Source organism: Hippopotamus amphibius, chromosome 14 (assembly GCF_030028045.1).
Source record: "Hippopotamus amphibius kiboko isolate mHipAmp2 chromosome 14, mHipAmp2.hap2, whole genome shotgun sequence".
NCBI lineage: Eukaryota > Metazoa > Chordata > Mammalia > Artiodactyla > Hippopotamidae > Hippopotamus > Hippopotamus amphibius.
The window spans coordinates 76642080-76669041 of record NC_080199.1 but is presented as its reverse complement, the minus strand read 5'-3'; the positions used below and the strand labels follow the sequence as shown (position 1 = coordinate 76669041).

Below are 26962 nucleotides of genomic sequence, written 5' to 3'. Positions count from 1 at the left end.
TTTCTTCTCTGATTGCTGTGGCTAAAACTTCCAAAACTATGTTGAATAATAGTGGTGAGAGTGGACACCCTTGTCTTGTTCCTGTTTTTAGGGGGAATTCTTCCAGTTTTTCTCCATTGAGAACAATGTTGGCTTTTGGTTTTGCATATATGGCTTTTATTATGTTGAGGTAATTTCCTTCTATGCCCATTTTCTGGAGAGCTTTTATCATAAATGGATGTTGAACTTTGTCAAAAGCTTTTTCTGCATCTATTGAAATGATCATATGGTTTTTATCCTTCAATTTGTTGATATGATGTATCACACTGATTGATTTGCGTATATTGAAGAATCCTTGCATCCCAGGGATAAACCCCACTTGATCATGGTGTATGATTTTTTTAATGTGCTGTTGCAGTCTGTTAGCTAGTATTTTGTTGAGGATTTTTGCATCTATATTCATCAGTGATATTGGTCTACAGTTTTCTTTTTTTGTGACATCTTTGCCTGGTTTTGGTATCAGGGTGATGGTAGCCTCGTAGAATGAGTTTGGGAGTGCTCCGCCTTCTGCAATATTTTGGAAGAGTTTGAGAAGGATAGGTGTTAACTCTTCTCAAAATGTTTGCTAGAATTCGCCTGTGAACCCATCTGGTCCTGGGCTTTTGTGTGTTGGGAGATTTTTAATCACTGCCTCAATTTCCGTACTTGTGATTGGTCTGTTCATGGTTTCTATTTCTTCCTGGTTCAGTCTTGGAAGATTGTATTTTTCTAAGAATGTATCCATTTCTTCCAGGTTATCCAATTGATTGGCATAGAGTTGCTTGTAGTAGTCTCTCATGATGTTTTGTATTTCTGAGGTGTCCGTTGTGACTTCTCCTTTTTCATTTCTAATTCTGTTGATTTGCATCTTCTCCCTTTTTTTCTTGATGAGTCTGGCTAATGGTTTATCAATTTTGTTAATCTACTCAAAGAACCAGCTTTTAGTTTTATTTATTTTTCTTATGGTTTCTTTCCTTTCTTTTTCATTTATTTCTGCTCTGATCTTTATGATTTCTTTCCTTCTGCTCACTTTAGGGTTTCTTTGTTCTTCTTTCTCTAGTTGTTTTAGGTGTAAGGTTAGGTTGTTTATTCAATCATTTTCTTGTTTCTTAAGGTAGGACTGTATTGCTATAAACTTCCCCCTTAGAACTGCTTTTGCTGCGTCCCATAGGTTTTGGGTTGTTGTGTTTTCGTTGTCATTTGTTTCTAGATATTTTTTGATTTCCTCTTTGATTTCTGTAGTGATTCCTTGGTTGTTTAAGAGTGAATTGTTTAGCCTCCATGTGTTTGTCTTTTTTGCAGTTTTTTTCCTGTAATTGATATCTAGCCTCATGGCGTTGTGGTCTGAGAAGATGCTTGATATGATTTCAATTTTCTTGAATTTGCTGAGGTTTGATTTGTGACCCAAGATGTGATCTATCCTGGAAAATGTTCCGTGTGCACTTGAGAAGAACGTGTATTCTGTCGTTTTTGGATGGAATGTCCTATAAATATCAATTAAGTCGAGATGGTCTAATGTGTCATTTAAAGCTTGTGTGTCTTTATTTATTTTCTGTTTGGATGATCTGTCCATTGATGTAAGTGGGGTGTTCAAGTCTCCCACTATTATTGTGTTCCTGTCGATGTCCCCTTTTATAGCTGTTAGCATTTGCCTTATGTATTGAGGTGCTCCTATATTGGGGGCATAGATATTTACCACTGTGATATGTTCTTCTTGGATGGATCCCTTGATCATTATGTAGTGTCCTTCCTTGTCTCTTGTAATAGTCTTTACTTTCAAGTCTAATTTGTCTGATATGAGTATTGCTACTCCAGCTTTCTTTTGACTTCCATTTGCATGGAATATCTTTTTCCATCCCTTGACTTTCAGTCTATATGTATCCCTTGGTCTGAAGTGGGTTTCTTGTAGGCAGCATATAGAAGGGTCTTGTTTTTGTATCCATTCAGCCAGTCTGTGTCTTTTGGTTGGAGCATTTAATCCATTTACATTTAAGGTGATTATTGACATGTGTGTTCCAATTCCCATTTTCTTAATTGTTTTGAGTTTGTATTTGTAGGTGTTTTCCTTTTCTTGTGTTTCCTACTTAGAGAAGTTCCTTTAGCACTTGTTGTAAGGCTGGTTTGGTGGTGCTGAATTCTCTTAACTTTTGCTTGTCTGGAAAGCTTTTGATTTCTCCCTCAAATCTGAATGAGATTCTTGCTGGGTAGAATATTCTTGGCTGTAGGTTTCTCTCTTTCAGGACTTTCAGGATATCCTGCCATTCCCTTCTGGCCTGCAGAGTTTCTATGGAAAGGTCAGCTGTTATCCTGATGGGTTTTCCCTTATATGTTGTTTGTTGCTTTTCTCTTGCTGCTTTTAATATTTTTTCTTTGTGTTTAGTTGTCGTTAGTTTGATTAATATGTGTCTCGGTGTATTTCTCCTTGGGTTTATTCTGTATGGGACTCTCTGTGCTTCTTGGACTTGGTGAATTATTTCCTTTCCCATGTTGGGGAAGTTTTCCACTAGAACCTCTTCAAATATTTTCTCAGACCCTTTCTTGTTTTCTTCTTCTTCTGGGATGCCTATAATTCGAATGTTGGTATGCTTAATGTTATCAGTGAGGTCTCTGAGACTGTCTTCTAATCTTTTTATTATTTTTTCTTTTTCCTGCTCTGTGGCAGTTATTTCCCCCATTCTATCTTCCAACTCACTTATTCGTTCTTCTGCCTCAGTCATTCTGCTGGTTAGAGCATCTAGAGTATTTTTAATTTCAGTTATTTTGTTATCCATTGCTGTTTGTTTTTCTGAGTTCTTATGAACTGTTTCTTGTACTTTCTCTATTTTGTTATCGAGATTTTGTATCATTTTTACTATCATTACTCTAAATTCCTTTTCAGGCATTTTTCCTATTTCCTCCTCATTTATTTGGTCTTGTGGGTTTTTTTCCTGCTCCTTTGCCTGCATGGTGTTTCTTTGTTTCCTCATGGTTGTCCAAACTTTTGGGGTTGCTTGTCCTTGGGTTTTTTTGCGTTATTCTGTGACCAGTAGAGGTTCCTTTATTGTTCGTCTGTAAGCGTCGGTGTGTGGGGAGGGAGAGGGTACAATAGTGGCTCCTTCTCCTGGGAGGGAGTGAGCAGTGGCGCACTGATGTCTCAGTCAGGCTTAGAGGTGCCTGTTGCAGAGGGCGCCGGTGGCTCAGGCGTACACAGAAAGTCTTAGAGTTGGGCCTCTCTCGGGGGTTTTTTTCTTTTCTTTTTTTTTTTTTTTTTTCCTCTCGGCAGCCTCCCTGCTGCTGGTGTTGCAAGGGGTTTTAATCTAGCCCCACCCGAGTGCCTGAGGGTACTTGTTATCCCTGAGCGCCTTAGGTGGCCCGCAGGGGGTCTCTCCACTGCCTGTTGCAGAAGCGCGGAAAGAGAGAGAGAGGCTATGCGCGCGGCTCCTCCCCACCGCCAGTGAGCCTGTAGCCTCCAGCCGCCATCATGGCCGGGCAGCTCTCAGGAACGGGCACTCCTCTCCGCGGGCCTCCTCCCTCCTGTCCTCTCGGTCCGTCAACCTACCGGCAACAATGTTTCCCACACTGAACCAGCTCTCCTGCTCCCACACTCCCGCTCTTGGACCCTCCGTTCAGCCGCGGATCGATGTCTTGGTCCGGGAACGCTGAGCTGCGCTGCGGACCCTCCGAATGTTTCTCACTCCCTCCCGTCTGCCACAGCTCCGCCGCTTCACCCTCTTTGAGCCCTCGTAGATGCCTCCCTACCGGCTATGTCGGGCTCCCCGCAGTCCCATCCGGTGTCCGAGGCCGTCTGCTGGTGTTCAGCTGGTTCTCTGTGAGAATTACTGCGTCCTTCCGTGCATTCCCAATTCATCTGTGGGGAGGGATGCACTCCACGTCTCTCTACTTCGCCGCCATCTTTTCCTCATCCATGGGTACTCCCTCTTATGTAATGAGCTGCTTTTCTTCTGCTGCTTTGAAAAGTCTCTCTGTCTTTGATTTTTCAGTTTTATTATAATATATCTTGGTGAAATATTTTGGGGGTTGAACCTGATTGAGGATCTCTTATGGTTTCATGTATCTGGATATATGAACATATTTTTAAAATCCTCTTGGGTAAATACCTAGAAATGGAACTGTTGGGTCACAGGATAGGTGTTTAAGCTGAACAGAATGGCCAGTTATCCAAACTGAAGTACAAGAGTCCTAGTTGCTCTCCAGCCTCACCACACTTGGTACTATCAGTGCTAAGTGCTCCGCAGGTGCCAAATACATGGATATCAGTTAGTCACTGCTCTCATTTACTTTAGATTTGCCTGTACTCACAACTTGGCTGCTCTCTAAAATTTTTAAATGTGCTTTTGGGCCCCTTTACCCAGGCCATGTCATCGGTTGTTTTTCACCCTTTCTTTTAGGCCTAACAAAGCACTCAAAATGTAGTAGGTATTCAGTATAGTCTAAAGACGGATTCTTTGCCTTATAATTCCTGCATAAACATTGTAGATTCAGAGAAAGCCCACTCAAAACTCCAGGACATGCCCAGGCCTCACGTAAAAGCCCAGAACAAAAGCCTGTTGTGGTTACTGAGAAGGCATGTGGTACTTCCACTCAGGAGAGCACCCAGGTTATGTCAGAGATTTGGAATTGATCTCTCACTGCAGATAATTTGGATGTAAAGATTAAAATCTTGATGAGAGTAACAGGATTTTCTGACACAATGGGTGTAGAACATGAGGAAGACGAAGTGAGAATGACTCCAAGATTTGGGGCCTGAGAAGCTGGAAGAGTGAAGTTGCCATCAGCAGAAAGGAAGCCCACAGGGGTAACTGGTGGAAGAGGGGCCTGCCCTGCTGGGGATGTGAAGTTCAAAATGCCTGTCTGATGTGCACTTAGTGAACCCGAGAAATCACGGAGAGTACAGAGGCACCTGGGAGGGAGGGCAAGGTGGGGAAAAGAACAAGGAGAATGGGTTTTTAACAAAAGTCAGGATAAAGAGAACTGCCTCACCTCTTTTCAGAGTCTCTGGGAACATCAAGTCCTTGAACCCTGCTACTTTCCATCTCCCGAACCTCTTCTAGCAAAGTTCTATTGCAGGTATGTATAATCCTGTATCAGATGGAAAGATAAAATGAACATAACACATGAGCTCTGCACACTGTAAGCAGTGATTTCTCCCCTCCCAGATGACAGCTGGACATCCCTTGGCTACAGGCAGCAGGACGAGATGCAATGCGGCATGCCCAGTCTGCATGTGAGAGCCAGACTCTATTTCCCTATTACCAGAGGGACGTCAGACAGCGCTGGGTGCTGTGCATGAGCACTGTCACCCCAAACACTGCTGACTTCCTGAGGCTGCAGGGGACCCCAGCTCTGGAGGAGTCAATCTGCTTGAACCCAACCCAACAGTTAGTTGAAGATTCCCAGAACTGAGACATGATTCCATATCGTCTTTTTCTACCATGGTCACGGTTCCAGAATCTTGATGCCTAAATTCTCAGTCAAGCACTACCACCATCCTTACTTCAATCAGCAAGCCCCAGGGCTGGCGCTGCCATCTGCAGCAATTACAATGGCAGAGTGGACATCTCAGTAGTTCAAATGTCAGGTGTGCGTACTTGACTTGGAACACACAAGGCAACCCAGATAGATGCTCACCTTTCCGTGGCATTGTTTTCACTGGGAACTATGTCTGCATTCATCCACTCATGCATCCCTGAAATATCTTTCCTGAGCCACAATTAGGTGCCAAAGCAAAAACAGACATTGTCTCTACTTTCATAAAGCTTCCCACATATAGAGACAGATGACAGACAAATGAACACATGAGCAATGTCAGGAAGGAACAGGTATGATGGTCGGGGCCCCATGTGGTGCCACGACAGCATGGGGCAGGGGTGGAAGCTTGTCAAGGGTGTCAGCAGGGGCTGCTCCGAGGAAGCGGCGTTTGAGCCGGGGTAAGGGAGGAGTAGGCAGAGACCACAGGAGAGTGGGGGAGAGCACCCACAACAGAAGAAACCTCATGCACGAAGAAGCCCTGTGGTTAGTGAGCAGCTCTGAGCAGGTAGGAGAGATGGGCCTGGAGCAGGCCATCCACGGCCTTGGGAAGGATTTGCCCTTTATCCCAAGAGCAAAGGCAGGTGCAAAGAAGAAAAGCAGAAGACAGTGCATGGATTTATAGTTTAGTTGTGGCTGTTTATACCTACAGCCAGAACAACAGAAAAGTATTGCTACAAAAAAGTTTAGGATGCTAGTAAGACTTGACGGTTGATAAGTTTTAGGCTAGCTGAGATAGAAAATTATAAGAAAGAAGATTGGTGGATTGAGAGAAGTTAGAGAGGTCAATGGTCAAGTTTTCGAACAAAAAAGTCAAAGAATGTGATGCCACACACTTGAAAATAACATTACAACAAAATCAGCAAGGCTAAATACTAATGTGCGCCTAAAGAAGAACACACATATCTAAGCAATTTGCTTCAATTGAAGGAATTTTCAGAAATACTCTCTATCAATACTAATAGCTCTGAAAATCAAAAAAAAAAAGAAAGAAAGAAATGAAAATTATCTGGAAAGTGATCAGTGGCATTAAATTTAGGTCTTAGCTTAGACAAGGGGGAATGTGAAATCTCTGAAAACTGTGCTTTAGTGTAAGTATTACGTAGTTTAAAAGAACTCAGTTTGGTAGTATATACCATCTTTTCAAATCCAAGTCACTTGTATATTTGAATTATTTTGCAAAAATTGAGCTTTACCTAATTTTCATTTAAGTGTCTTCCTGGGATTGTATCAAGAATGTTAAAATCATTTTGGATTATGGAATGTTTTGTAAGCAGAAGTTTAGGTAGATTAGTAAAGGAAATAGATACATTGAGGTTAAAAACAAAACAGAACCAAAAGCACTGCCCCTAAAATCTCAGTGGCTTTGGGATTGACATTTTACTGCAACCTTAACAAATGAACTACATCGTGACGTGAACGAGTATACGGCAGCTTATTTTAAAATGCCATCTCAGATAAACAATTTGGAAAAATTAACTAATTATCCTTCCATTAAAAAAAAATTTAGGCTTTTTAATAAATACATATTATCCAGCTATCACGTGTACCCAACTAAGTATATTAAGCAACATTTGATGCTATGTGAAAACTCTGGTGGTTGAAAAGATAACACTGCAATGAGTGTTTAAAGATCTAAACCTGCCCCTTATCATCTAATCCTAGATGACTATCCAGGAAGTTTTCAAATATCATGGAAAAATCTGACTCAATTACTTCACTATGAGGCCTTTTTTGCTCCTAAACAGTTTGAGTTCTGAAATGGAGAAATGAAAAGTGGGCTGAGAAAGGGCACAGATAAAGCAGCTGACTTTCTTACGAGCTCATGGTAATATATTTGCAATGACAATATTGCCATGTGCTAGAAGTTAATAACGTCTAAAAAGTTAAACACACCTTCAAAATTTAGGAGGATTCAAAAACCCAAGTCTCAAGTTTTACAGTGATACCAGTATTTTAAAGTATATGTACATATGCCTGTAGGTTATCAACACTTCATTCTTCTTCACCTTCTAAGTGACATCTAGTGCCTAGTCAATTACTTTGATCCTCAATAATTATTTCTAAAATTAAATTGAAAAGCTTGTGGATAGGATGCGGATTACGACATAGCCAGGAATACGTAGGAGGAAACGCATGTTTTCAAAGTTAAAACATAGTAGGTTAAAATTGCCCTCAGTCAAGTACTTAATGGAAAGCTTTCTCTTCCCAGGAAAAGGAGACACTTTGGCTTTATCCAATTTCATAGAAATATTTCTAACTCAGAGATGGAACATAAGCAGTATGATGAAAACTGCATTCTCTTCGCAGAAGAGAATGTAGATTGCAACAGCACCAATACATATTTTACCAGGCAAATCTATGCTCTGGTTTTGATCTGAAATCCTCATATTAAATAGGGAGCCTTGTATGTTTCCTAGTTCACTTCAAGCCTCTGCCTCCTAAGAATCCCTAGCTCTGCTACCAGGAACGTGTTGGTAAGAAGTAAATGCCTTTGGGCCAGTGCACTCTTTACAGTCCGATCGAAGGTACCCCCAAATGGAAAATGATATATTTTCAGGTTTTTTGCTGTGACTGCTTTTAATGAGCAAAATAACAGCTCTTTTCATATAAAGCTGGGTCTGTAACTGTTCATTAAATTAGCGTGATTTCTTCCTCAAATGGCAAAACTTGTCAAATAGAAGATAAGACGTACTTGTGGGACTGTAGAGAAAACACTTTGGGTTAGGGTAGAAAAATGTTTATATTTCATGAAGGGATGAGACCTGGAGCCATGGAGATACTCTAGGAATTGTAAGCTCAGAGACACTTGTTTTATCTCATACCTGGAGAACTTTATTTACAGTGAAGGGCTAAGAATCCAAGATCCTTCTGCTTCTCCTCCCAAGGAGAATTTATTTACACAAGGGAACAAAGTTCTTCTCTCTCAGGAGGGAAGAGGGGACACTGCTCCTCTCCTACATAAACTCCCAGGTTCCTCTCCTGTGGTACAACTTTCCTACTTGCAGGCCTGTCCGTTCAGCTCTCACTGCAGGATCTGGGAGGGGGAAGACTGGGGCAAGGGGAACCAGCATGGCAATTGCTAGAGGTAATTGGTAATAGCCTGTCTCTGCCCCTGAAACCTCTTACTTTCAGAATAATATGAATCAATGTCAATATTACAAACTTATCAGCACTTTCTCTGCACCTCCCACTGCTGACTTTGATTGATGAGCTATAACTGTTAGGAAGGGTTCTTTCAAAGGCTTTTTAAACTCTCAGGCAAGGCAATTCTTGTTGAAGATGGAATGAATGAAAAGACCACAGAGAGAGAGAGAGGGAATCGGAGATATTTTGGGGGGAAATTTGAGAAATTTCAGTCTTTCACTTTGAGGTCTACAAACCATTATGTTTGCCCTGACATATAGAGGAATTAAGGAAAAATTGGATCTTGGAAAGCAAAATTAACATTATCCCTTCTAAAATATTATCCCTTCTCTGCTTATTAGTTTGAAATTTATGATGTGCTGAGCTCTATTGTTTATGCTACAGATTATGTGCAATAATTAATATTATATATCAATATTTCTAATTTTGAAACCTTATAATTTCATGAGTTCTTTAACATTACTTTAACATTAGAGACAGGGATTTCTAACACCTTAGTTGTTTTGTTTGTTTGTTTGTTCTTCCCTTCTATTAAGATGGTAAAAAAAAAAATTGAGATTTTCTAATATAATATTTAAATATTCTGGGAGAATTATATATGAAAGATTCTTATGCCAACTTTTTAAAAAGTAAAGAATGCCTTTCTAATTTTAATATCTCCCTCCTATTTCTTATTTTATCATTAGTTTTTAATGTGTGATCCTCTGGTATCACATTTTATTTCCTGTAAAGTAGATAAAAGTTACATAAATCACACTTCTAAAGAGCGAAGAAATGGACCTCTTTTCAGAAAAAAATTACGAACTTGATAATACCACTACCAAGTTTCCCTCTACATTTTGATTCCATCTTTTATTTTTTCTCAATTGATTGCTGATAAATCACCAGTGGCAAAAAGCAGAGGGCATTTACTTCCTTTAAAAGCTCCATGACATTTAATATTCATAAAGTGGCACTTAGTTTAATTTAGAAGTCATATAATTGGAAAGGGTAATTAACTATGACAATATATTTTTTGGTCACTACTTCATTTCTCAACTTACGATTTCCATGCTACATTCTGAATCAGGCACACAATCGGGACAATGAAAAAACCCAGCCAAAAGTATGGACAAACCAGGACCATATTGACCTGCAAATAAACAGAAATGAAGAGTATTTAAACAAGAAGCTTTTAGTTTGTCAATAATGAGAACCAAATGCAGCTTTCAGTTTCCTCCCTTCCGCACAAAACCTGGAGATGCCAGAAACAGTATGGATGCAATCATATGAACCTGGAACTACTAAATCAACTGAACAAATAGGTATATAAAACCTAAACATAATATTAACTAACTTAATTTAAATCTTAATGTGTAAACAACCGAATAAATATTTTGATCAAATAGGTTTTATCTCAGGAATGCAAGGATGGTTCAATACTGTATTATCTAGCAATACAACTTTTTTTTAACTGCCAGACAATTTGTGTAAAACAATTATGCCATTATATTCCCCTAGGAGAATTCACTCTTCTCTCTGCCTAGCAGATAAATCAATGGCTGGCTGATCACTTCAGTTCAATCAGGACTGTACTGATTTGAAACAGGGTAAGGCTTTATATTGAACATATTTAAAATTTTCTATATGTTCTGGTATTTTGACACCTCAAAAAACCTTTCTATCTGGGGAGAGACTGCTCTTCCCAGGGCTAGCCAGCTCTCAGAGATAGCAAGGTCCCAGCTGGGCCTCTCCTCTGTTTTCTTGTGGAGGCACCTAACTGATTATCTGATGAAACAGGCTCCTTCTACTTCTAGTTTGACTTTTGCTCTCTTTATCAGCTGAGTGCCTTGTGTGTTCACTGAGGCCATACCCACAGGTTTGGCAGGTTCCAGACTCTAATATTTGTCTCCTGTCTACTCAATACCCTGGTCTGCTCTTTGGAGGCTTTCTTTTGAGGTTCTTACTTATGGTGTCCCAGAATTTGCCAAATGAACTGAGGGAAAAACAAGCTGAGTGTTCATGGTCCCCCAGTTATCTACCCCAAACTGATACCTGCAGGGTCTCTGTCTATTTCCTTCTCTGCCAATATCGGCATGTTGTATTTTTTTAAGGAATCTATTATACAAATTAATGTTATATAAAGTTGTTCATACTAGCATATTTTTTACTACCTTTCAGAGCAGTTTTAGGTTCACAGTAAAACTGAGAGGAAGGTATAGAGATTTCCCATTCACGTCATGTCTAGTCTCACACCCGTTATCAGCATCCCCCACCAGGTGGTACATCTGTTACAACTGATGAACCTGTATTGACACATCATAATCAGACAACATCTATCGTTGATTCCTTCCTTGTCACAAATTATTTAGGAGTGTGTCAATTGCCCTCAACTCCTGGGCTGACTCTTAGTGCATGTGTGGGGTGAGACTTTAAAAGACCCAGCAGAAAACATATGGAGGACTGAAGAATCAATCAGAAATTTGGCACCCACCTAATATTGGGGGGTGGGGAAGGACACTGTAGTTTAAGTGAAAGTAGAGTGGACTCAGAAAACATCCAGGGTCATCCTGAGACCCCAGAAAAGCCATGCCCTAGAAGTAAATGCCTCAAATGAGGAGAAAGTACTACACCCTGGGGAAAAAAGCCATGATTATTTGGGCAAAACAAAGCTTCAAACCACCCTTGACCTTCTCAAGGTCTTTCCCTGGTACTCTGCCTCTCACTTCTCTATGGCTGCCTCTTCTTGTGGATTTTGTCCTCAAGTTCACGCATTTCAGCAGCCTGGGACTGTGAATTCCACCTCCTCCTCCCCGTAAGATCACCGCATTTTCTTTGGGCTTACTCCCTTGTGCCAAGAGCTGAGAAATACCCTTAGGGAAAGAGCCAGATGAACACAGAAGGCAAGGAAAAGGCTTCCCTTCTTTTAAGAATCATTCCCTTGAGTATTATCTCTAGTGGTTTCTAGACAGTGTCTTCAAACAAGTCTCTTATTTTGTTCAGTTTTTATAGTTGTCTTTGTTAGGCTATTGCAACACCAGCCACATGGTCATGTCTGAAAACAGGAAGTCTCATAAAATTCTTATTTCCTGGACATGGGCTGCCCCAGGCCTAGGGGGTACAAGGGTTGTCTACCATTTCCACCAAGAAACACAGGGAGTGTGGTCTGTGCAGTGGACAGACCACAGGGACTGAGCTGGGCAACTCTGTGTTTCTTCATTTGGCAACTGATTGGTTTTGGACCAAGGCTGCGTCTCATTCTAAAATAGTGTGACAAAATAATACTGTGATTCCCTCTGTAGCCATTGTGGGCCTAACCCCCAACAATAGGTATAGGCAAAGTAGCGTTCAGAAATAGGTAAATAAGTGTAAAAGTCTAAATGGTATATAGTTTCTGAGAATTAACTTAAGAACAGCTTCCATGGAACTTTAAAATATTAAATACTTTCCTGGCGCTCCAAAGAATGTCTATTCTGGTTAAGCATTTAAAATAAAAATATCTTCTTAATTACATGCATGTATTACCAAGTGCCAAATAATTGAAGAACATAGCACATTACATGAAAACTATAATTGCAATATTAGCTATTTTAGATGACTCAAATTATTATAGCTTTTATCAGTTATGCACAAGAGAAAAATTTTGGAAAGAGTGGTTAATAAAGATAGTTTGAAATAATGGGATTTTAGATAAAGCAGTATTATAATTAAAATGTCAACCAGATTTTAACTGGATCACCAAGTACTTCTAATTGCATTGGTTTTACCTTTTCTTGCCAGATTATTTTGAAAGCAGACAGCATCAGCTTTCATTGTTATTGAACATACGTTTTCAGGAGGAACATAAAGCACACTCACCAACAGTGAACCTCACCTGTCCTGTCATTTCAGGAGCAATAGGAACAGTGGGCCAGAGGAAGGAGTAACCCACAAAAAACACCAGCCATATGACTATGCTTCCCCAAATGGCCAGATGACTAAACTGCAGGAAGAAGAATACAGCAACACTTCAGCCTCTTCTATTTAGAAGGAAAAGTTATTTAACTTTGTCAATCAACTAACAAAATACTCTTGTCCAGACCATACATTCTTATAGGAAGATACTGATAATTTTTCAATTTTTTTATATTTGAGACTTCCTAACATCTTTCTGACAATACTTTGCTGTGGGCTCAAGGCACCATCGTCTAAAGTAATAAAAATAACTGTAACTTGGTCACCAAAGTGGTGTTCAGTGTCTTCGGTGAAAAGATCAACTCTCAATCAGAAGTGGTTCATACAATTGGGTGATTTAATGAGGCCTGGGCTTCTGTCTGCTTATTAACACGAAACTCTTTCAGGAAAAAGTCTGAATACAAATCATTAAGGGGGATAAACACTTGAACGTATCCTACTTGTTCCGTGTGAATAGCAGTGGAACGATGGCAGAGGTTGTGACTGCCTGGAACTAGTGGGTGTTGTGTGCATATCAACTGCACACGCCATTCAGGCTGCGGCTGTCGACTGAAGGATCACTGTTCACGCCTGGGTCTGGGAACTAGAACCAAATTCTGTAATGGTAGATGCTAAGACCAGAGACTCTTCTGTTGATCTGATCTGTTTCTTTGTGCAAGTGGCGTTAGCAGGGGAATTGTAAGGAAAATGACTAGGAGACTTATGTGCTAAATGTGGTTGTGCTGCGAACACCACTTACCCTTACAGGCCTCAGATGTATCATCTGTTTATAATAAGGCGATTGGCTAGACCTGATGATTTCTTAAGGGCTCAAGTGCTCTCATCCTAATAGGTGATGCTCATTACTTAATCATATCTGAACAACAAAAAATATTCAGGAAAAAACAAAACTCTGCTATGGCCCAGAGTATATATCATTTGTTTAGGAGTCATTTTCAAAGGCAATTTTTCATACTCCTTAAAAATAACCTCTTACTGAAACAATTCCTCTCTTTTTTTTTTTTGTCTCCAACAGGGTCATACAATTTTATTTTTTTGACATACAATAAACTGCAAAACTTTCAGTGTACAATTTGATATTTTCTTATTAGTAATGTATATATGGCAATCCCAATCTCCCAGTTCATCCCACCCCAACCCCGCCCTCCACTTTCCCCTCTTGGTGTCCATATGTTTGTTCTCTACATCTGTGTCTCTTGCCTTCCAAACCGGTTGATCTGCACCATTTTTCCAGATTCCGCATATATGTGTTAATATACGATATTCATTTTTCTTTTTCTGAGTTACTTCACTCTGTATGACAGTCTCTAGGTCCACCTCTTATTTTTTAAGTTTTTTTTTTTTTTGATGTGGACCCTTTTTAAAGTCTTTATTGAATTTGTTACAATATTGCTTCTTTTTTACAGTTTTTGTTTTTTTTGTTTTTTGTTTTTGGCTGCAAGGCCCTTGGGATCTTAGCTCCCCAACCAGAGATCGAAACTTCAGCCCCTGCACTGGAAGGGAGAGTCTTAACCACTGGACCTCCAGGGACATCCCTCCTCTCTCTGATTAGAGTAAATAGAACTGGTCTCCTGAGGGCTGTGTCTCGTGAAAATGCAGATGATGGAGAAGGGCATCAGCCCAAGACTGTGAACTTCAAACTTTACAAAACTGCAACGCATTTTCCTGTAATGGTTCCCTTATAGTGGACATAATATCAATATTTATATTATCTGCAAAGCGAGGTATTTCTGTATGGCTTTAAGAGTCTTTTCAGATAGTTCTCTGTTGGGACCATCCCCTCCTGGGGATGTCACCACTGCTGCCTGGAGACATGTTCTGTTATCTCTGCCCTGGCTCATTCTCTGTACCTGATCAGTGGCTTCCAGCATCATCCTCTTCCCCAGGGAAGAAGCTTCCTCCTCACCCCTCCCCACAGGGCAGGGGAGCCCAGAGCAAAAGCAAGAGCCAGACCCTTCTCTTTCCTGCCTCAGTCCCCAGCTCCTTCTTAACCCCCAGGTGAGCTGGAGGGCAGAAGCCTGGCACCACTTAGGCCAGAAGAGGCGCCTCTTGTTTTGCTAAGTCTGCTTTGACCTTGAAATACTGTCTTATTCACAAATGAGGTTTTCTATATGCAGATAATATAAGTGATTTATATTTGTGTATAACACCACACTTAGAATGTCTTATTAATTGCTGATAAAATATTTCTGCTCATAGGACTCCTTGGTGCTAACTTAGTGTCGATGTCCAGCTGGGACAGTAGCAGTCAGAACTCTTAACTGACTGCATCAGAAAAGAAATGCGTCACACGCTACTTAGTCTTAGTTCTCCAAACGTGACAGGCTAATACAGACTCACGTTCGCTCAGAAGCTTTGTGAGTACAACTAGGGAAAACAACTTATTTACAGATGTAAATATGTATATGTGGGTATATGTACATATTCATTTAAATTATTGACAAGATCATAAAAAATAAAATTCTGCTTAATTTACTGGAAGTTCCACTTTTAATAATATCCTAAGGAAATCATTACTCATATCTGTGAGTAAACAAGTACATCTGTATTCATAACAGTATTGACTATGTATCACTTACAGTAACAACGGTTAAAATAATTATCCTAAAAATAATGCAAAAAACAAGCATCCATGTGCTGAAACATTATTTCATCAGTAAGTAAGACCTAAAAATTAAAGGTATGGAAAAATATTAAAGATATATTATTAAGTGAAAAAAGCAACTTATAAAATACTAGGTACATTATAATCCTGTTTTGACGGAGACCAAATAGACCAATACAAAGAGTAAATGCCAAATGTCAATATTATTGACACGGCAAGGAATGAACAAGATGTATTCTCTTCTTTTTCTGTATTTGCAAAATTGTTATAATTCTGTACTTGGATAAGAGTGAATCAAGGGTCTCAACACCATGATAAATTGAATCTATTTCAAATGTAAGGCAGGAAAATGAGTACTCTAAAGACATTAGATGGCTAGTACACCTTCACCCAGTTTAAACCATCATTCAAGCATGCAAAACGAAAAATAAAATATGGAGACCAGAAAAATGCTTACTACTTTTCTAAAGCTTAAGAAGAACAACGGCACGCAAGCAGCTGCACCAGATTGAGGAGCTGTCCCGAATACTCACTTTATTCCAAGACAGTGTCTCCAAACCAGCTTTCAGACAGACAGTTACCACTACGTACTGTGCCAGGGGAGATGGGGAGGGGAAAGAGATTGGAAAAAAGGTATTAAAATTTTCCATCAGAATCCACACCTTCCCACTCCCTGCCTGACCCTCCCACCATGGTTCTGGTTCTCCTCCCTGTCTGGTGAGCTCCTGTTGCTGAGTGTTTTGTTACATTTTAGTAGTGGAGAGAATGCGGTGCTTTTCAAATACGTGTTCCTCCTTTAGAAGCCCTTTAACATATGATGAAAATCCAGGCTTATGTCTTCAGCTCTTAGATTTGCACTTTTATAAGTAGCATGGAAGATCTGATTCTGATTAGAAATCAAAGTGCTATTGATTTAAAAAACACAGCTGAGCGTGGTAGATTGAGATGGTCATAAAATCAAAGAGCATCTTGGCTATTTTTGGCCTTTTTGCATTTGGACATTTACATATTTTAGAAATAGTTCATCAAGCATCTGGGGCTTTTGATTGGGATTACAGTAAATCTATGAACCGATTTGAGGAGAGCTGACTTCCTTACAGTATTGAGTCTTCCAGTGAATGGACATGGTCTAGTTTTTCATTTAGAGGCTCTTAACGTCACCATTAAAGTTTTACAATTTTCCTCAGAGGTCCTGAACATCATTTGTTGCATTTATTTGTATGTTTTCCATGCTTGATGCTATAGCAAGATGTTATTTTAAACTTTTACATTTTCTAAATATTTGTTGCTAGTATAGTAAAATAGTTGATTTTAAAATATTGATCATATCTAGGAAATACTTTTATTAACTGTAATATTTCATCTGTAAAATCTGTTGTTTTTCTGTGTGCACACTCATCTATTATTTAAAACAGATTTTCTTTCCTTTTCTAAAGCTTATGCATCTTTATCTTATTCTACTGATTAGCATCTCCACTACAATGCTAAGGAGAGGAGATAACACTGAGCATCTTTCTTTTATTCTCAGTCTCAAAAAAAAAAACCAAAAAACTTTCAATGTTTCATTAAGTAAAACTGTTGCAGGCTGTGTTTTCAGTCAGAAACAGGTATGTGAGTGTTTTACTCCCACTGTGAGGTAGGCTTTGATGACATCTCCCTCTCTATCCCCATATCAGCATCCAGGCAGCCTCCATCACTCCTCTAAGCACTTCCCAAACCTTAAAGGTGCCAAGGCCGTGGGCCCTGCCTACCACTCCGGGTTGATCTTTGCCATGACCCGAACCTCCCTTGCCCAACAGGCAGTTTGCACTCTGCTTTAGTTCCAGCGGCCTTTTTTTAATTTCCCAAGGGAACAAAGGTGACTCCACCTCACAGGAGGTTTACTCCATTCCTCTGGGGGCTATGCTTGGCTTAGTCGTCTCCTCCAACTCACGAACCCTGGGAACCATGTGTCAGGAAAGTCGGGCTAGTGATCTCATCAGGTTGAGCCTCTCCTCTTATTTCTCCTTTGGCATCACATTTGAAGTTTTTTGCATTGGTCTAGTTCCCTTCCTTTTTTTTAGTTGCTTTGGTGAATTTGTTTTCTGTTGTTGGCTTTACATTTGTTTGTTGGCCTGAGATGAGCTTACCGTATAAATACAATTTCCGAGAAACAAATAGTCTGTAGTGTAACCACCTTGTAAGACCATATCTGAAAAGTGAAAAAAGTTATTTTTTAATTTTTATAGAGTCTGAAACACAGATTTTTACATTTACTTTTACTAAAGGTACCATACTGGACACCAAAAATATTTATCAATGATGGTCATGTTTCTCAAGTGCTCTGTCAGCGACAACAAAGCTTACTTTGCCTACCACAATGGTGACATTTTTTTTCCACCTCTTACTCCCTCCAAAGATATATTTACCAACAAATAAATAAGTCACAAGGAGTACATGAATATAATTATTAAACCTAGTTTCACTTTCATCTCAACCATCTGGCAAAATCTACAAACTGAAAGTCCAAAACAATCCAATGAGTGATGCTAAGTAACCAGATGGGGATTTTAAGGATTTTGTCATCACATTTTTCACACTATTTCTTTTCCAGATAACTTGAAATTAGATAATAAATAAGAAGAAGAAGAAACCTAACAGATAACTTGAAATTAAAATAGAGTTTCATATTCTTTTTAATTGTTGCTAAGTCTGCTATAAACTTAAAAATTTCATTCTAAAGTGTCAATACTATCTCGAGATTAGGATGATTTCTTCAGATCTTTACTCTTTTTAAAATTCTCAATAAATATTGGTGGTTCTGGTCCTGGTTGATACAGAAATCTTTAAGTGCAAATCCCTGACCCTAATACCAATTCAGGTAGCACACCCATGTATTTGAAGCTCACTTATTTTCCTGATTTAGAACTAAAGTATGCAATGCTTATACCCTTTCTTAAAACTACACAATAGATTATTAGGGCATCTGACTGAAGGAAACTATAGATAAATATGTGCATGAGGTTAGACCAGCTAGGAGAGAGACAATTGTGGGTTGAATTGTATATAGACCTAACTTGGTGAGTTTTATCGGGAGTGGGGTGATAATATAGATGAGAACGATATTGTAATTGACTAGAAAAAGGAAGAACATTACTGCATAGGAAGGTTATAGTGGGTCACAATGTCCACTTATATATATTGTGTGTATATATATATATATATATATATATATATATAGACAAAGAGAAAAAATTACAAGCTATGTTGGGACAGAAGGGAAACTAGCTATGTTGGGTCAGTATGTGAAACAGAAATTCCTTTTCTTCTGCATATGATACAAAATCAACCATGCAAATGGAGAAAACCCCTACAGAATCTATATTAGAGAAACTAGGAGACAAAACAACAACCACAACAACAAATTCACAGGCGCAGAAAGCTAATGAAGGCTTCCAAACAGCGAAGGTGAGCACAGAGGCTGTCCTTGGTAAGTGACAGTAAAAGCTCTGGGGTAAAGTAAATATCAAGCTGGTCAAGGGCAGCAGACTTCAGAAAATATCAGCAAAAATTACACTCTGTAAAAGAAGCTTCTTCAAATAGCTGGGAAAGAAAAATATAATTAATTGCTTGAAGAATAACATAAAAGAAGCAGGCAGAGCATCCATTAAAGAGACCATAAGAAAAAAGGCGAGATGCTCTAGTTAATGATTTGTGTGGTTATTATTCATTATGCTATAAATTGGTCTAATGTATACAGTATGTATTTAAATGGTTTAAAGGAAATGAATGGAAAAGCATAGCAAAGCTTATCAGATGAAGAATACCAGAGAATTTTGCAGCAAAACCCTGTGATGACCAGCTAACAAACAAATGACTGGAGAAGTCAGAGCAAAAAGACTTGTGGTGAGCATCTGATATATTTAACTGTAGCATTAAAACTAAAAACAAACAAAAACAAATGTGGTGTTAGAATGATCAATCTGATTGTAATTATTCTATGCCAAGACAAAGCAGAAATGACGTAATCTATATAATAGTGAGGATACGGGTGAAGGAGATGGGAAGTAAGGTAATTTTGCAGGTTGTCTCCTCTCTAATAAGTGGGAGTCAAAGAACACGCAAAGCTAGCAAATCAGGAAATGGAATTATACGTTTATTTTATTTAACAGTGTAAAGATGATAGGATGCGGGAGGAAAGGCAAGGGAGATGGAAGGAAGAGAAACATGATGATTTTATCATACCTGGAAACAAATGGGTTCGTCTAAAGAAACAGAGCACTCTTTACATAAACTTAGAATAAAAATAACCATAAGAAAAGAAATTCAAACCTTGATGATTATCAGGAGACAACACAAAAACAAAGAAAGCCAATCACATAATTAAAGAGTAGGAAAGCACATTAAAACAGGAAAAGCAAAGTCAAATGAGAGATCACAAACAAAATCTCTTTTTTAAAAATGAGCTTCCAAACAGACTTGTGGACACAGGGGGTGACGGGGAGGCTGGGACAAACTGAGAGAGTAGCATCGACAGATATATACTACCATGTGTGACATAGATGGCTAGCGGGAAGCTGCTGCAGAGCACAGGGAGATCAGCTCAGTGCTCTGTGATGACCTAGGGGGTAGGACAGGGAGGTGGGAGGGAGATTCCAGAGGGAGGGGATATATATACATATAGAGGTGATTCACTTTGTTGTACATCGGAAACTAACAAAACACTGTAAAGCAATTATATGCCAATAAAGATGGAAAAAAACGAGCTTCAGATTGTGTCTCAAAACTAATCCTATGCTGTACATGAGCAACACACCTAAAAACAGAAGGTAATTCATAAAGTTTGAAAAATAAAGGATGGGCAAGGAAGATACAAATTAAAAGCAGGAGACATGATATTAACATTAGTCAGGAAGAAATTGGGGCCAAAAAGAATTAAACGAGACAAAGAAGGGCAGTTTATAAGGCCAAATGGTACAATATGAAATCATTAGTACTGATGCAACAGATAACATTTCTAAATCACAGATTATGAGAAATAAAAAGGGAAACAAATACGTTAGTAGTAGAATACTTTCACTCACCTTCCTTAGTATATGACAAGATCAACTGACAAAAAATTAGCAAGGCCAGGACTTCTGCTTTCCTCCATGAGGAAGTATCCAGACTTTCCCTCTTACTATAATCAATTAGAAAACTGAACAAAACATTTGAAACAACAGTTTTCAGACATTGGGTAAAAAGCAGCAGAGGACAGTGATCCCTGAGAGAAGAATAAAAGATTAGGTGAGCCCTGCTACTGCCCTTGCTTCAAACCCGGAGGTAATTCTGGGCTGCTCTTCAGGGAGGAAGAGCCCAAGGACAGCCCAACACTTTGATGTGTTGATGTAACAGAGACAGGACTTCCGAGAGGCCAGGGTGGCTGGGATGTGAAAAGTGAACCCTGGAAGGGAAGGAACTATTCAGAGAACGAGCTCCAGAAATTCACATAAGGGTCTCACAAGCCTGGGTGAGTGCCATTCTGCATGTGTATATTGAGAAACTCCACTTCCGTGGAAAATCAAATCACCCCGCAACTGTAAGCCCCAAACTGCCAGGTCTAATATAGAGCTAGGAACTGCTCACATCCCCACAGGCCAAAGTGAGGAGACCTTGTTCAACATGTGAAGCATTCTGTAGAGAGCCAAGAAGGGGGATAACCTTAGAAGAGGAACTAAATTAGTCCTAGAGGAAAAGATACCCTAGATTCAACTGTAAAAAGAAGAAAAATCCTAAAGGGATTCCACTGATCTAAGAGAACTACCTGCCAAAACCAAGTCTGAGTATGTATATATACACACATACAAACGTTCAGCAACATGCACTTCACAATGTCCCTCACCAATTATAAAACTGTGACATGTGAAGAAGCAAAGTATTTGACCCACAACCAGAAGAAAACTGGCAAAAGAAGCCAACCCCAAAATAGCAGATGTGTTGGAATTAGCAGAAAAATCTTTAAAATGGCTTGTAAATATGATAATTACATCCAGGGATTTGAAAGAAAAACATGAACATAATGAGGAGAGAAATGAAAGATGAAGAACTAGAGAGTATTCCTAGAGATCAAAAATATTTACACAGAAAGGAAAAGACCATCATTGAATTGTGATTACCAACACAGAGACACTGCTAAATAAAAGATCAGTGAACTAAAAGACATGGCAAGAGAAACTAAAAATGAACTAAAGGGAGAACAAAGATAGGCTAAATGAACTGAGACGTAGGAAACTATCAAGAGTTGTAACATACGTGTGTTGGAGTCCCAGCAAAAGAGGAAAGAGAAGGAAACAGAAAAGTATATAAAGAAATGATGTGCAAATGTTTACAAATTTGATGAAAACTGTAAACCACAAACCCAAGAACTGTGAGCAATCTCAAGAAGAATAAATGGAAACAAAAACAAAACACACCAAACACATCAAAGTCAAATTGCTAAAAATCAGTGATGAACACAAAAATCTTAAAGTCATACAGAGATAAAAATCATAACACAGAAAGAGGAACAAATATAAGAAATATCACAGACTTCTCAACAAAATAATGCAAACCAGGAGACGATGAGCCAACATTTTTAAAGTGTTGAAGAAAATGAACTATCAATCTAGAAGACTATACTCAGCAAAAATATTTTTCTCAAAAATGAAGGCAAAATAAATCTTTTGACAAATAAAATTTGAAAGAATATTCATTTGCTTTAAATTTTAAAAGAATTTAGATTTGCTTTAAATTCTTATGTTAGAAAAGAAGGAAGCTATAAAACCTATGACCTATCTTCCAACATCAACAAGCTGGAAAAGAGCAATTTAAACCTCAGTTAAATAGAAGGGAAAGAAATAAAAGTAGAAACAAACCAAACAGAAAAATGGAAACTATATAAAATCAATGAAACCGAAGTTGATCTTTTGAAACTATCAATAAAGTTGGTAAACATCTAGCTACTACACTGATGATCAAGAAGGATAAATGCAAACAAAACTAGACCAAGGCACATTAAGATCAAATTGCTGAAAATCAGTGATGAAGAGAACTCACAAATACCCAATATAAGGAATGAAAGAAGATCTCACAGATAATAAGGGACTATTATGAACAAATTTATGCCAATAAATGGGATGACCTGGGTGAAAATAACAAAGTTCTTGAAGACACAAATTAACAGAATTCAATAAAAAATTTTAAAATGTGATATCCCTATATCTGATAAAGAAATTAAATTCATATTTAAAAACTTTCCCCTGCAGAACACTCAAGACCCAGATGGCTTTGTCAATAAATTCCAACAAATATTTATAAAGAAATAATACTAATCCTACACAAACATTTTCAGAAAACAAAGAAGGAAACGCTGCCCAAGTCGACTTAATGAAGTACTATCCTGATTTAAAATCCAGACCAAGAATATTATAAAGTCAGACCAATATCTATCATGAAGATAGATGCGAAAATCCTCAACAAATATGAGCAAATCAATTCTAGTGATGTGTAAACAGGATAACGCATACGACCAACAAGGGTTTCTTCCAAGAAGTTTAGTGTTCAAACGTCAATGAGTACAATTAATTGTGTTCCCAGAATAAAGGAGAAAAACACAATCACCATAATAGATGTATGAAAAAAATAATTTCATCAAATCCAAAATCTATTTGTGATAAATATCTTCAGCCAGCTGGAAATAAAAGGAAAGCTCCACAAGATGATAATGGACACCTAGGAAAACACTTACATGTAATAATGCCTACTGTAATGCAAAATGTAAAAGCATACAATAATTAACGGTAAAAAAATGAATTCTCTCCTCCTAAGATTAGGAAAAAGGCAAAGGTGTCACTCTCCACTTCTATTTAAAACCGTACTGGAGGGCACAGCGTGTGCATTAATGCAATAAGAATACTTGCGGAAGAAGCAGATCTCTCTTTATTCACAGACAACATGGCTGTATATAGAGAAAACCTAACAAAGAAAAAAAAAGCCACTAGAATGATTAGTGAGTTTAGCAAGTCACAAGAAATAAGGTAATTATAAAAACTGTACTTCAAAACGGTAACAATAAAAATTGGAGGCTACTCCAAAACCTGAATATTGAGGAATAAATTTGGCAAGAGATGTAAAAAGACTGTATATCAGAAACTATAAAACATTCTTGAGAGAAATTAAAGAAACCTAAATAATTGGAGAGATATATCCAAGGACCAAAAGGTTCAATAATGTTAAAATGTCAATTCTCCAATTCTCTTCAAATTAATCTACAATTAAATTTAACCCCAAACCAAATCCCAGTGCTTTTTTTAGAATCTGAACAGCTGATTTAAAAATTTATATTAAAATTCAAAGGACCTAGACTAGCCAAAACTTTTTCAGAGAGGATATACTACCTGGTGAAAGGTTTAAATATGAAGTACAGTAATCAAAACAATATGGTTCAAGAATAGACATACAGATCAATGAGACAGAACAGATTCCAGATAGAGATCCATACATATACCTTCAATGGATTTTTTTTTTTTACAAAGTTGCCAAGGTAATTCTATGTGAAAAACATATCTTTTCAACAAAAGATATTGGAACAACTGGACATTCATATGTAAAAAATGAATCTCCATCCGTACAACACACCATAAACAAAAATTAACTCAAAATAGATCAGATAATTAAGCATTAAGCCTAAAAATAGAAAACATCTTAAAAGAAAATAGCATTAAGTCTTGGATAGGCAAAGATGTCTCAGAACAAAAAGAAAAGCACAGACCGTAAAAATATTTGATAAGTTGGACTTAAAATTTAAAACTTCTGGGAATTCTCTGGCAGCCTAGTTGTTAGGATTCCGACCCCACTGCAGGGGGCATGGGCTCCATCCCTAGTCGGGGAATTAAGATCTCGCAGGCCATGTGGTGTGGCCAAAAAAAAAAAAAAAAAAAACTTTTGATTTAAATAATATTAACAAATTTATAGTCAAGCCACAGATGAGGGGGAAAAATTACAATTCATACAAAACAAAGGACTTTTATTCAGAAAGAACTCTTGCAATTCCATAAGAACAATTCAATTAGTAACACACACATATGGAATATAAAAAAAACCCCACAGTACTGATGAACCTAGTTGGCAGAGCAAGAATAAAGACACAGACTTAGAGAATGGACTTGAGGACATGGGGCAAAGGGAAGCTGGGATGAAGTGAGAGAGTAGCACTGACATATATACACTAGCAAATGTAAAACAGATAGCTAGTGGGAAGCTGCTGCATAACACAGGGAGATCAACTCGATAATGGCTGATGACTTACAGGGCTGGGATAGGGAGGGTGGGAAGGAGCCACCGGAGGGAGGGGATATGGGGATATATGTATAAATACAGCTGATTCACTTTGTTGTACAGCAAAAACTAACACAACATTGTAAAGCAATTATACTCCAATAAAGATCTGAAAAAAAAATTCAATTAAAAAATACCAAGTGTTGAAAATAAACTTCCTCAGAGAAGGTATACAAATGGCAAACAACCACACGAAGAGATGCTCTGTCATTAGTCATCAGAAAAATGCAAAATAAAATCACAGAGACAGTACAAAATATTTTAGTGAGGTCATAAAATGATAAGTGATATACAATAAAATTTCTGGGTGAACTTATCCATTAAATTTCTAATTTCAGATTATTTGATAAGAAACAGTTGATTACATTATACATTTAAAATTACAGTCCCTGATTTACATAGATTCAAACTGTCAGTGGCCTCCCCATGATCTGCCTTCTGTGGCACCAAAACCTTTCCAAGACCTCACGCCCAGGTCTTGACTCTCCCCTACACCCCATCCCCCACCCTGCATCCTGCATTCCCACCTTCCTGCCATGAGAGCCTTTACTAGCCCAGCCACTGGAGATACTCAGCTGCAAATTGCACCTGACCACTTCATTCTCTGAGAACCCAAAGACATTAAAAAGCAGTGGTGCCTGAGTAGGTCAGTGACACAATTGCAAGCAAATGAAGAGGGAAAAAAGCATCCCAAAATTCAAGTAATTTTTAAATGGCCTTTTAGAATATAATATTTTCACTAGCTGTCAATCACCAGAAATATAATACTATAGAATATAAGGCATATTAAATTTATTTTTTAAATGCATACTTTTTTAAATACTGAAAATCATCATTCTTTGCCCGTTTCTCCTTCTCCTTAGCATTTGTACTAGAGCCGTGATTCCCAAACTTGTTTGCACACTGGGGTCTTCAGAAGAACTTCATAAACTACTGATGCCTGTAGCTTAACCACAATGATCACGATTCAGTTGCTTTGGGGTGTGGCCCGGGCTTTGGAATTTTCAAAAATCTCTCGGTGATTCTAGTGTACAGACAAGTTTGGAAACACTGTACTAGAAAATGATATGGAGATGATGATTCTATCTAAGTCCCTCTTATTTTCCGGGTTTCGCAGTAATAGATTTCATGTGATACAAGTTGAAACATAGGAAGGACCACCATGTAGATAACATACACCTGGTCAGTTAGGCTTAGCATTCAGGCTGGATTTAGAAAGGAGGAGCCTGGAAACCCCAGTTGTCATGTCACATGACTTCACGGTGATGAATGATATTTTGTGTTTATGTTGCTTGCTAGCCTATTGTGTGGAAAGCATATTTAAATTAAATTTAAACATGTATTATTAGTTCCAAAACATCACACCAGGTGATGTGGGTGAATAATTCAGTGCCATAAACTTTCAAGGAAATTTACAAAGAGTATTTTATCAGTTAGTCCTCCTTCCCACCCAGGAAGCATGAACAGTAACTGTTTATTCCTTATAGAGAATCTGAGGGTGTTTTCCGTGTGTGTAGTGTGTTGAGGGAAGACTGAAATATTTTAAATATAAGACTGAAATTTTTTAATCTTAAGGAAAAATGAATTAAAAAATGATTATTTTTAAAAGAATTAGCTGACTGAATGCTTGCCATTTAACAACATAACTTTGCAAAATAATAAAACTCAAAATCGTGGTATTTTTGGTTTGGATCCATTCTCACCACAGTGGTTTAGATTCCTTTCCGATACTTATAATCTATGATTCCCAAATATATTCTATTTATTGTATATTTAGCCTTCTTTTCTCTGGACTACTTGGTCTATTACAAACAACGCTTCATTATCTTTTTAAAAAAATGTGTTAATCATTCTTGTGCTTTACTTTATAATTTAAGCAAATCCAAAAACAATATATGTGCTTATTATAATTTTTACAAAAATGAAATAAAACTGTATGCAGTGGATGGGACAACCAGTCACTCTACCAATACTATCAAGTGTATTAACATTGGCACTGGATGTCTTCTCATTGCCTAATTACTGAGCGGTTCTGTATCTTTCTCACATTTTTTGCCATTTAATTGCATTAACTTTTTTAAACAGCTTCATTGAGATATAACTTACATATCATACAATCCACATATTTAAAATGTACAATTCATGGCTTTTAGTATTTTGACAGAGTTGTGTGAACTATCACCATAATAAATTCTAGAACACTTTCATTATCATCAAATAGAAACCCTGGACCCCTTAGCTGACCCCTCCCAGTCCCTTCATCCTCCCAGCCCTAGGCAACCACTAATCTACTTTCTATTCCTATATATTTGCCAGTTCTGGACATACCACATACATGGACTCACACAATATGTGTTCCTTCTGACTGGCTTCTCTCACTTAGTATACTGTTTTCAAGAT

At 38.1% G+C, this 26962-nt stretch overlaps 1 protein-coding gene across 1 annotated transcript in view; it reads right to left on the bottom strand.

The window, feature by feature from the left end:
- Positions 1–26962, bottom strand: part of LOC130835729 (phospholipid-transporting ATPase IB-like) — a 160875-nt gene that overhangs the window by 11710 nt on the left and 122203 nt on the right. The window contains 5 exon segments of the mRNA XM_057707520.1: positions 4999–5097; positions 9735–9823; positions 12545–12652; positions 15763–15819; positions 17359–17420. Coding sequence (XP_057563503.1) covers positions 4999–5097; positions 9735–9823; positions 12545–12652; positions 15763–15819; positions 17359–17420 — 415 coding nt within the window.